The 12,931-nt window shown below is 43.1% G+C and overlaps 1 protein-coding gene across 2 annotated transcripts in view; it reads right to left on the bottom strand.

Moving 5' to 3' along the window:
* Positions 1-9,367, bottom strand: part of LOC122562558 (small G protein signaling modulator 1-like) — a 137,624-nt gene extending 128,257 nt beyond the window's left edge. For both annotated transcript variants that reach the window (XM_043715488.1, XM_043715489.1), the window contains exons 1-2: positions 9,280-9,367; positions 9,104-9,147 (exon numbers count right to left, since the gene is read on the bottom strand). In XM_043715488.1, coding sequence (XP_043571423.1) covers positions 9,104-9,147; positions 9,280-9,298 — 63 coding nt within the window. In that variant the 5' untranslated portion in view covers positions 9,299-9,367. The remainder of the gene's footprint in view (positions 1-9,103; positions 9,148-9,279) is intronic.
* Between the last annotated feature and the right edge of the window lie 3,564 nt (positions 9,368-12,931).

The raw sequence follows: 12,931 nt of genomic DNA, 5'->3' as shown, positions 1-12,931 counted from the left end.
TGATATGTATGTACCTGTCAGGCAGGAAAGAAATGGTCGTGCGAGGGGGCCTTGGTTGACGAGCGAGGTTGAATGTCTGGTAAAGAGGAAGAAGGAGGCTTACATTAGGTTGAGGAAAGAGGATTCAGACAGAGCAGTGGAGGGATACAGGATAGCCAGAAGGGACCTGAAGAAAGGGATTAGGAGAGCTAAGAGAGGGCATGAAAAATCGTTGGGGGATAGGATCAAGGATAACCCCAAGGCATTTTATGCGTATGTGAGAAACCTGAGAATGACGAGAAGGAGGGTAGGTCCGATCAAGGACAGTAGTGGGAGACTGTGTATTGAGTTGGAAGAGATAGGAGAGGTCTTGAATGAGTACTTCTCTTCAGTATTTACGAACGAGAGGGACCGTATTGTAGAGGAGGAGAGTGTGAAATGGACTGGTAAGCTAGAAGAGATACCTGTTAGGAAGGAAGATGTGTTGGACATTTTGAATAACTTGAGGATAGACAAGTCCCCCGGGCCTGACGGGATAGATCCTAGGATTATGTGGGGAGCAAGAGAGGAAATTGCAGAGCCGTTGGCAATGATCTTTTCGTCTTCACTGTCAACAGGGGTGGTACCAGTGGACTGGAGAGTGGCGAATGTTGTGCCTCTGTTCAAAAAAGGGAATAGGGATAACCCCGGGAATTACAGGCCTGTTAGTCTTACTTCTGTGGTAGGCAAAGTAATGGAAAGGGTACTGAGGGATAGGATTTATGAGTATCTGGAAGGTCACTGCTTGATTAGGGACAGCCAGCACGGATTTGTGAAGGGTAGGTCTTGCCTTACAAGTCTTATTGAATTCTTCGAGGTGGTGACCAAGCATGTGGATGAGGGTAGAGCAGTGGATGTAGTATACATGGATTTTAGTAAGGTATTTGATAAGGTTCCCCATGGTAGGCTTTTGCGGAAAGTCAGGAGGCATGGGATAGTGGGAGGTTTGGCCAGTTGGATAGAAAACTGGCTAACCGGTCGAAGTCAGAGTGGTGGCAGGTGGTAAATATTCAGCCTGGAGCCCAGTTACAAGTGGAGTTCCACAGGGATCAGTTCTGGGTCCTCTGCTGTTTGTAATTTTTATTAATGACTTGGATGAGGGAGTCGAAGGGTGGGTCAGTAAATTTACAGATGATACGAAGATTGGTGGAGTTGTGGATAGTGAGGAGGGCTGTTGTCGGCTGCAAAGGGACTTAGGTCAGAGAGTCCAGAACTAGAGGGCATAGGTTTAGGGTGAGAGGGGAAAGATATAAAAGAGAACTACAGGGCAACTTTTTCACACAGAGAGTGGTAAGTGTATGGAATGAGCTGCCAGAGGAAGTGGTGGAGGCTGGTACAATTGCAACATTTAAGAGGCAATTGGATGGGTATATGAATAGGAAGGGTTTGGAGGGATATGGGCTGGGTGCTGGCAGGTGGGATTGGATTAAGCTGCATCACACTTTGAGTCCCAATGTCTGAACCATGGTGCAGGGCAATGGCAGATAGGAAAAGGACACAAATTTTACACCCGCGATCCCACTACCTCGTGAACATCTTTCCCCAGGAAGGTTTCATGTCATGTACAACACCTCTTGAATCAAGAGATAGCTGTTGCCAATGACGATGAATGAGTGAGGTACCAAGAGACAGCCTAGTTCCCACTACCATTTAGCCCAAAATGGGGAGATCCCCGGGTGTTGAGATGTAGACAAGGATAAGAAATAACCTTTAATTGTAATGACACATCAGGCTACTGTTGGATAACACGGCTCAGTAAATCCTACCTGAATGGTTTTCAACCCACAGAGTGCCAGCAATTTGCTGTGTTGTTCCAATTCATATTCAATGCCAAATTAGAATCACTGCTCAGACCTGAAATCAGCATGGAGCAGCATTCTGGAAATGCACAAAAACCCAGGGCTCAGGGTCTGGGAGCAATACAGCATTTCATTAAGCTGCAGCAGTCATCAACAGGTTCTGGAGGCTGGGGCAAGGGGAAGCTGGGAGGTGGAGAGTGCTGGGGGAGAGGGGAGATGGTCAATCACAAGGGGCTTCACGAATGTTTCTGAGATTAAGTCAACACTCCTCCTTTGCTTCGAAGAACCAGGATTGTTTTTATCTGTTGGATTTCGGATCTGGAAACTCATTTTGGCAAAGACTGCACCAAAGGTTCAAAACAAAGCAACTGTTTGTTTTAACTCACTTGTGGAATGTGGGCATCACTGGAAGGTTTATTACCTACCCCTTGAGAAGGTGGTGATGAGTTACATTCTTGAACCACTGCAGTCCATGTGTCGTAGGGAAACCGACAACTTGCTCTCATACTGCTGGATTTACCCTGTCACCCTCCTGACCTATGCTCCGGTAAACGTCTGCCAACACCAACTAGCTTCTACTAGCTCAGACAAATGGTTGTTCTTTGTCGGCAGATGACAATGCCAACAAGTCCCTCTGGGCAGGAAGGAAGCATGACATGTTCCTACCTCAGGTTAACTTTCACACAGAATGTGCGAGAATCTCTGGGCAAACAAGCAGCAAGAGGCCTAGTCTTGTTTTGTACACTATTTTATACCAGCGGCACTCTTGCCAATCTCCCTTGCTGAGATCGGTTGAGAGAGCACAGAGCAGAGTTCAAACTAGAAATCTTCCCGGTGCTAGGGACTCAGTGTCTGATAAGTCGCTGTGTTTAACAAGCTGTATAATCAGAGAGTAAATGCAACTTCTGAGACCAAATGTTTAGTGAAAAGATAGGGGGTTGGCTTGGGAAATGATGAGAAATGAGTTTGAATTTTAGCCTACACCCATGATCTTGCTGCCTAGCTACTTATGGCAGTCAAGCAGCTGAACACAGAGTTGCCAAGTCAGAGACTACTTCCAAAGGGGTCTTTCTACAGTGGTACAGGAACCTTGCTGAGACCACACCTGGAGTATGGTGTACAGCTTTGATCTCCTTATCTGAGGACGTTTGTTCTGGCTATGGAGAGAGGGCAACAAAGGTTTACCAGACTGATTCCTGGGATGGCAGGACTGACGTATGAAGACAGGTTAGATCCGTAACTATTATATTTACTGGAGTTCAGAAGAAGGGGATAGGGATGGAATACCTTGGAAGCCTAGATAATTCTGACAAGACTAGACAGGTTAAACATAGGAAGGATGTTCCTGATGACCAGAGAGCCCAGAGCCAAAGGTCACAGTCTAAGTATACAGGATTTAGGACTGAGTTGAGGAGAAATGTTGTCATCTAAAAAGTGGGAAGCCCATAGAAATCTCTGCCAAAACACTGAATATTTTTGCAAAGAAGTTAGATATAATTTTTCGGGCTAATAGGATCAAAGTTATGAATCAAAAAATGTGGCGCTGGAAAAGCACAGCAGGTCAGGCAGAATCCGAGGAGCAGGAGAGTCGACAGCTTGGGCATAAGTGATGAAGAGCTTTTCGACTCTGATCTCCAGCATCTGCAATCCTCACTTTCTCAAATGGTATGAGCCAAAACTAAGTTGGATGATTAGCCATGATCATATTGAATGGTGGAGCAGGCTTGAGGGGCTAAAATGGGCTATTCTTGCTCCTATTTTCTATATTTTCTCCCAAAAATGCCACAACAGGACCAAAAAAGTATGTATATCATCCTATGCATTCAGGAGGAGCTGAAGACTGCCTTCAAATGGGAAGGATGGCAACAGGCAGCAAGCTCCAGTGGAAAACGGTTGATAAGTCAAAAGAATTTTGATTTTTTGGCCAAAAGTTGGGAATTGACTTATAAAAAGAAATTGGCTATTCTTTGGGAATATAAAGTATTTATGAATATGACTGACTGAAAAACCCACAAATAGCCTCAGGTAATAAAATGCTGAGATATATTTATAATCAGTAAGAAAATCAAGGGTTATAGGAAGAAGTCAGGAACATAGAGTTGAGGATTATCAGATCAGCCTCATTGAATGGTGCAGAAGGCTTGATGGGCTACATGGCCTACTTCTACTGTTTCATTTTCTGGCCTAAATAAGCATCACAGTGCCATCTCAGATAATTGCCTCAACATGACATTAACAAATAAATGAAGCATCTGGAATCGTTAGAGTGCATGGTTTCTTTACAATGAGGCATATAGGCATCATGGATCAGTTACTGCCCATTATGAAATGGTGGTGAACTGCCTTTCTTGAATACAACAGAATGACCTACAGAGGGCAGCCAAGAGTCAGCACCTTTCAGTGGATGGAGGGTCACATGTAGGTCAGATCAGGGAACCATGGCAGGTTCTCTTCCCAAAAGAACCAGATCAGTTTCTACATCAATCCAACTGTTACATGGTCACCATGACTGAGAATAGCTTCTTAATGCAAGTTTATTTAATTATTTGAATTTAGATTCCCAGCCATCATCATGGAATTTGAATCCATGCACTCTCAGATCGTTAATCCAGGTCCCCAGGTTACTAGCCCAGTAATAAAACCATTGACTCCCATGCTCCCAAGGAAGATATGCTCACCACGTGGCCAAACAGATCAAGACCTTGGAGTGCAGGTTCATAGCTTCTTGAAAGTGGAGTCGCAGGTTGATAGGATAGTGAAGAAGGCGTTTGGTATGCTTTCTTTTATTGGTCAGGAGTTGGGAGGCCATGTTGCGGCTGTACAGGACATTGGTCAGGCCACTGTTGCAATATTGCGTGCAATTCTGGTCTCCTTCCTATCGGAAAGATGTTGTGAAACTATCGAAGGCTGAGGGGTGACCTTATAGAGGTTTATAAAATCATGAGGAGCATGGATAGGGTAAATAGACAAAGAATTTTCCCTGGGGTCGGGGAGTCCAGAACTAGAGGGCATAGGTTGAGGGTGAGAGGGGAAAGATATAAAAGAGACCTAAGGGGCAATTTTTTCACACAGAGGGTGGTACGTCTATAGACTGAACTGCCAGAGGAAGTGGTGGAGGCAGGTAGAATTGCAACATTTAAGAGGCATTTGGATGGGTATATGATTAGGAAAGGATATGTGCTGGGTGCTGGCAGGTGGGACTAGATTGGGTTGGGCTATCTGGTCGGCATGGACGGGTTGGACCATGCTGTACATCTCTATGACTCTAAGTATTCATCCATAAGTCCATCCATCACACACCAATAAAAGGCATTAAAAGTAGGAGAGATTCCTGGTCAACCATGAACATTAGAGCCAGTACCATCATTATCCCTAGCTCCATACTATAACATGCTTGTAAAAATACATGTTGCCACAGTAGTTTGGACTCCAAGTGAATTGTAGCACCACTACTAGTGTTGCTCAGTAAGCAGCCTCTGAAATGAAATGAAATATGACTTAAAGTTGAACTAGTATTACATTGATTGCAAAGCTGGATGGTTTAATTAACATTTAATCGCCGGCACACTGGCAGCATTTCTCTTTCAGCCACTAGGTCTTCTTATTATGATGATAAATAATTATAACCATCTAGACAGGAGGTCTCCAACCTACAATCATGGCTGATCATTTGAATATGCGCTGACAGGAAGCTGGAAATATTCCAAGATCATCAGTCTGATGATAGCTGTAAAGGTTCAGCTCTGTCATGGAATATAAGCTATAAGAACGTCTGGACTTAAAGATGCGTCTGGACAGATGCATGAGTAGGTGGGTAGCAGAGGGATATAGACATTTAGGAATTGGGCGACAGGTTTAGACAGTAGATTTGGATTGGCTCAGGCTTGGAGAGCTGACAGACCTGTCTTGGGCTGTAAATTTTCTTTGTTCTTTAGAGCATAAGGATGTAACAGCAGAAGCAGGCCATTTGGTCTGCTAAGTCTGCTCCACCATTCAATGAGGTAATGGATGATCTGATGATCCTCAACTCCACTTTTCTCCCTTTTATCCACAACTCTCAATTCCGTCCTGATTAAAAATCTGTCTATCTCTGCTTTGAATATACTTAATGACCTAGCCTTGTCTTTGTTAAAGATCAACTACACTTTGAAAGAATAAAAAAGAATTTCTGTCTGTCTTAAATATGAGAACCATTGATCTGAGATGATGCGCTCTGGTTCCGAGACTCTCCCACAAGTGGAAACAACTTCACTGCATCTACCCTGTTGAGTCCCCAAAGAACTGTCTGTGTCTCTTCTCATTCTTCTCAACTTCAATGAGTACAGGTTTAACCCACTCAACTTCTCCTCATAAAACAATCTCTCCTCGAGAACCTTCCCTGGCCTGCCTCCAATCCCTGTATATCTTTCCCGAGATAAGGGGATGAAAACTGTTTGGTGTACTCCAGTAACACTTCTTACAACTTTAGCAAAATCTCACTAATTTTACATCCAATTCCCTTTGAAATCAAGGTCGACAGGCCATTTGCCATCTCTACAGAACTCGTATGCTAGCTACATACAACTCTTTCACAATGACTCCCAATCGTTCTGTGCTGCAGCTTTCTGCAGCCTTTCCCCATTGAAATAGTAGTCAGCTCCTCTGTTCTTCCTGCCAAAATGCACCACCTCATGAGATGAATAAGATGATGCCACTAGCAATCAGCTTAAGTTACATTCAACATATAAACCCACCAGACCCAAAGATGGCTAACAAAATGGATGATGCTGCAGGGGCAGCATTATCAAATGGGCTAGCATCTACAGTATTGCTTTTTATAGCAAAGTTCTCACTCCTGATTGGCAGTGAGGTACAATCACCCAGAATCTGTACTGACAAATCATTTCTGATGCCTTAACTTCCTTTAAACCATTTTCCAATAACAAGTAATGTGGTGTTGTGACAAGTGGAGCTGACAAGAAGTTCTCCCAGGAGTAACACATTCTATCTCCATGTCTGTGATACTTCCCATATTGCAAAGCATCGGCACCCTCATAATTTCTATGAAACACACAAAACTGCTCCCTACTACGACCCAAGAGCTGTCTCGAGAGATTCAAAATGCTCCTGTTCATTGTTGAATATGTCCAAACACGGCACATGGGAGCAGGAGGCCATTCAGCCCATCAAGCCTGTTCCAAAATTCAGTGAGGTCAATGGTTGATCAGTACCTTAACATGAACCACACACCATGGATCCATACCTTGGCTGAGTAACCAGATATTTAAAATGATCAACTGAGCTAGCATCCACTGCTTTATATAGAATACATATCCAATCCTGTACCAATCTTGACTTTGTTATGCCCCTCCTAAGAAACCTGGCTAGCATTTTAAGATTCTGTCATTCCTGCTGCTGAAAAGGATTCTCCTCTCTACATGTCAATTCCTTTCAAAATCCTAAAAACCTCAAACCAAATCAACCTCTCTTTCTATCTCCCAGGGAACACAGGCTGTCTCTTCTCATCATTTGTTTTAACTCTTCCAGCCCTAATAACAAGCCAAGAGTCACACTAGTGCCTTATGCAGCTTCAGCTAAAAGAATGATAAGATTTCATTTCACATAATGCTCCCCATTGAATGCTCCTTTTCTCACTGTTCCTTTATCAGCAATGGCAACATTATTAATGGCAATGGATAAAATCACTCAGTTATAATTCACAATGACACATTTTCCAAAATTGTTTCCATCGCCTGTGCTGATGAGGCACATGTATTTGAATTACTGGTTGCCTGAAAATGTGTTTATTGCTTCCGACTGCACATCTCCCAGCTTACTGCATCACCAGCTGCACAGCAACCGATACACACAGGAATACAGTATAGCCTGTTCCTTATTTAATTAATTTAACCAGATGGTACCAGTAAAACATATCCTTGAGATACTTGGGGGATGATACATATATAGATTAGATTACTTACAGTGTGGAAACAGGCCCTTCGGCACAACAAGTCCACACCGCCCCGCCGAAGCGCAACCCACCCATACATTTACCCCTTACCTAACACTACGGGCAATTTAGCATGGCCAATTCACCTGACCTGCACATTTTGGACTGTGGGAGGAAACCGGAGCACCCAGACGAAACCCACGCAGACGCAGGGAAAATGTGCAAACTCCACACAGATGATGATGTGGGAATTGAACCCGGGTCTCTGGTGCTGTGAGGCAGCAGTGCTAACCACTGTGCCACCGTGCTGCCCATATATCTTGGGCATACACAGGGGCAGGGGTCATGAACAGTGAAAGGGAGAGGTATGGAAGAAATAAATGAGCTGCATTTTGTCTGTAGTTCTCTAGTCTGTTCCCCACTTCTGGTACTGTCTCCTGTGTACCCATACTTTTAGAAGTGGTTTAACGTGAGGCACAGTGTAGGGCTGCAACAGCTTACAGTTCTGATGAACATATCAGCTCTGGTCAAAGGGATTCCAACAGCAAACACTTTAAAGGCAAAATCTAATTTTCGGCCAAATCGAGCCACTTAAATTCACAGGCAGCATGACGTTTTGAATTCGTCCAACATGTACTGTTCAACACGTATCGACTTCTTCTCAAGTGCGAAGTGTTCCATCTCAATACGAAAGTAATAAATCATTGTGGGCCACCTCTTAAAACACAGCGCTCCTCTCCCTACTTCTCTGATTTCCCACTTGCTACATCCACGACAAAAGCAGGTTCATATCTAAAACTAAGAGCTGGTGTTAGTCAGCAATGCTGCAAACAGCCACGCATACGAACATTTTAAACTATAATCTACAGTCATGCAATTCTTTGTCCTGATCCTTCCCCTCCACCTTAATAATGCGATTTTCAAACAGAAGGAGAATGAGATAAGGTGGCTGTACCCCAAAATGATCCACTGAACCCGTTGACTGTGAGATGGTGTATGTGTATCAATATAAACCTGTTTGTGTTTAAAATGTACGGGGGCCTCGATTTTAAAAATTAAGCTGGTTACATGAACTCCTCAAATGAATGTAAAACACCTACACTCAGAAACAAGAATCTAATAGAGACAATAACATTTTATATAAAGGTAGACAAGTGTAAGGCAATAACAATTCAAAGCATCCCTGTCAGTAATGTCAAACGCTGCATGACAGCAGCAGCCCAGTGCCGGAACAGTACTGTATTGTAAGAGGTGGCAGCTGTTGAAAAGCACAGTCTGCTCCTCACTGAGTGCCCGATTCACTACGTGATGATTGCATTTCATTGCAATTCATTGCAATGTATACAAATCTACTCACCTCCTTCTTGACTGTGCGCAGCAACCTCTGACGCATCTCTGCCTCTGTTGAAAGTGAAGCGTTGTTTGAGCCAAGCAGAAAGAACAGAAGAGCACAAATGACCAAATGTTATCTTAAAATATGAACAGATACAAAACCTTGACTATTGGATCATTGCATCCGATACGTGTCCTTACCTGCTGTAGCTGTCGCCATGTTCCCTCAGGTACACTGCCTGATTCCTTTGCTGTTCAGCAGCAACTGCAGCTCAGGCTCTTTGATTGACAGCTGGTCCCCGTGACGTCAGCGCCTCGGCGAAACGTACCCCCGGGCGCCTTTGATTGACAGCTCGGTTAGCAAACGTTTGAAAGCCCAGATTTAAAGGCACACTGTCCTCATTTATTTTTCATTTTCTCATTTAATTTTAAACAGCCCTCCCTCTCCTCCTCCATTGTCTGATTATTCTACACCAATTTTTTTGATCTTATTTACACCTTAGAGCAAAGTGATGGATTGTTTTGTTACAGCTCACAATATTCTTTTCAAATTTGATGGCGAAATCTGGGTGTTGGGCTGAGTGAGCTAGCACTTCCCTCCTTAACAATTCCAGAGAAGGTGATTGTGAGCCGCCTTCTTGAGTCGCAGTGGCCCATGCTGTTTACACACATCCACATTGTGTGCCAGGAGCTTGAATCAATGATGGAAGGACAGTGATTTGGTTCCAAGTTAGGATGATACATACAAACAAGGAATAAGAATGGGCCACTCGGTCCTTTGAATCTGCTCCCCCAATTATGGCTATTCTGATTTTGACCACAACTCTAATTTGCTGCTTATCCCAGTAATTGTCTTGGTAATTAGGAATCTTAAACATATTTAAAGATTTGGCATCCACTGCCTTTCATAGAACATAGAACAATACAGCGCAGAACAGGCCCTTCGGCCCTCAATGTTGCACTGACCTGTGAACTATTTTCAGCTCAGCCCCCTACACTATCGCATCATCATCCATGTGCTTATCCCAGGATTGTTTAAACCTCCCTAATGTGGCTGAGTTAACTATGTTGACAGGTAGGACATTCCACGCCCTTACCACTCTCTGAGTAAAGAACCTGCCTTTGACATCTGCCTTAAATGTATCATCCCTCAATTTGTAGTTATGCCCCCTCGTACAACTGACGTCATCATCATTGGAAAAAGATGTTCACTGTCTACCCTATCTAATCTGCTGATCATCTTGTATGTCTCTATCAAATCCCCTCTTAGCCTTCTTCTTTCCAATGAGAACAGACGCAATTCTCTCAGCCTTTCCTCATAAGAACTTTCCTCCAGACCAGGCAACATTCTGGTAAATCTCCTCTGCACCTTTTCCAATGAATTGTACACAATATTCCAAGTGCAGCCACACTAGCGTTTTGTATAGTTGCAGCATGATATTGTGGCTCCAGAACTCAATCCCTCTACCAATGAAACCTAACACACCGTATGCCTTCTTAACAGCACTATCAATCTGGGTGGCAACCTTCAGGGATCTATGTACATGGACTCCAAGATCCCTATGCACATCCACACTACCAAGAATCTTCCTATTGACCCTGAATTCTACCTTCCTGTTATTCTTCCTAAAGTGAATCACCTCACATTTAGCTGCATTGAACCCTTTTTACCACCTCTCAGCCCAATTCTGCAGTTTATCCAAGTCCCCCTGCAACATGTAACATTCCTCCAAACTGTCCACTACTCCAATGACTTTAGTGTCATCTGCAAATTTACTAATCCATCCACATATGCCTGCGTCAAGGAAGGGAATTTCCAAGACTCACTGTCCACTGTGAGAAAAAATGTTTCCTCATCCATCTTTAAACAGGCTAAACTTATTTTCAAACTATGACTCCTAGTTCTAGACTCTCTCATAAGAGGAAACATCCTTTGGATATCCACTCAGTCAAGTCCCCTCCGAATCTTTTTTTTATAATATATTTTTATTAAGAAAAAATAGATCTTTAAATATTACAACAAATACAAAACAATGCAATTCAAAACAATACAAAAATAGTACAAAACTAAACACAAATAATAAAAAAAATTCCACAGCCCACCCTCCTATACGAATGTATAAACATATATAGAGAAGTATAAAATTTTAAAAAAACTAAACTAGCTATTTAACTAACTAAATAAATAGTAATAACTCAGCCCAGCCAAACAAAACACTCATACATTCACAGTTCCTCCTCCCTGGATATTGGACTCATGAAACACAATCGTTGCGGCTATATAAAAGCCCTTGTTAGTGTGGCAGATAAATCTGTGTCCAGGTATTTCAAAAAGGGTTGCCATGTCTTGTAAAAATTCTCAGTTTTGTGGTGTACCATATTTATGAGAAAATCCAGGGTAATATGCTCCATAACAATCTTCCGCCAACCCGACAGGCCTGGGGGGGTTTTCTGGTATCCAACCTAGAAAGATATTCTTCCTTGCACAGAATGTAAGAATATTGAAAAGCTTTGCCTTATGTGAGTCTGCAGGAAATACAATGGGTAGCCCAAAAGGAGCGAAATAGGGTCCTTCTCCACCCCAATACCTAAAATCCTCTCATTGCACCCACTACAGCTCTCCAATATGTTTGAAGCCTGTCACAAGACAAAGACAATGGGTAAGAGGACCCATACAGACCTTGCACTTGGGGCATGCTGAAGATACCCCTGGTTTAAATTTTGACAAATGATCTGGGGCTAAGTGGACCCTGTGGAGAATCTTCAACTGTAAAGCATGGGTCCTATTGCAAATTGATATCTTCCTTGCATTCTCCCAAATATCCTCCCAAGCCTCTGAAGAAACTTCAACACCCAGCTCTCTTTCCCACATCTTGCAGAGTCGATCAGACTCATCTGAGGTGGCACCCCCCAATTGGTGATATAGAGTACTGACAGAGAGTGTGCTCTTAGACCTTAGTACCCCTCCTTCTATGTCAGATTTGTAGGGATCAGTCAAAAGTGTGGTCCATTTTTGAATAAAATCCCTAACTTGAAAAAAAACGAAAGAGGTCTCTATTAGGTAACTCATACTTCTGTACTAACTGATCAAAGGACATCATTACATCTCCCTCAAATAAATCACCCATGCAAGATATACCCCTAGCTGCCCAACGTTTAAATCCTGAATCTATCATACCTGGTTGAAAACTCGGCATACCCACTAAAGGTGTAAACAAAGATGTTTTGCCAATATTACCTTCCCTCTGCCGAATTGCCCTCCATGCTTTAACAGTATTGATGACTATTGGGTTATGGCAATATTCCCTAACTGTCCTCAGCTTGTCCAAAACAGCAAACTGGTAAGGGGGCACCTTGCCTGGGAGACTTCGATATCTAGCCAAATTGAAAGAGGGTCCACACAACCCAATCATTTACGTAGGTCAAAAGCGAGCTTAATTGGTAATTTTTAATGTTCGGAAGGTCCACTCCCCCCCAATCTGTGAGGCAACTGCAGTTTGGCTAATTTAATGAGGGGCCGTTTACGGTGCCAGATAAAGGAGCTGAACCAACTGTTCAGTCTCCTGAGTGTTTGTTTATTGAAAATCAGGAGGAGCATCCATCTAGGGTATAGCAAACGAGGAAGAATATTCATCTTCATAAGTGCTATCCGACCCAACCATGAGACTGGAAGTGCCTCCCATCTTTGGAGATCTTGTTTAATTTTTTCAAATAATTGAGTAAAATTGGCTTTGAACAGCCAATCCAGAAATGGAGTAATGAATATGCCCAAATACACAAAACCCCCCTGTGACCACCGAAATGGGAATCTATAGTCACTCTCAAGAGCCAACTCTTTCGTAAGACCACCCAT

Source organism: Chiloscyllium plagiosum, chromosome 25 (assembly GCF_004010195.1).
Source record: "Chiloscyllium plagiosum isolate BGI_BamShark_2017 chromosome 25, ASM401019v2, whole genome shotgun sequence".
In the NCBI taxonomy this organism is placed as follows: Eukaryota; Metazoa; Chordata; class Chondrichthyes; order Orectolobiformes; family Hemiscylliidae; genus Chiloscyllium; species Chiloscyllium plagiosum.
This window is presented reverse-complemented; position numbering and strand designations above follow the sequence as displayed.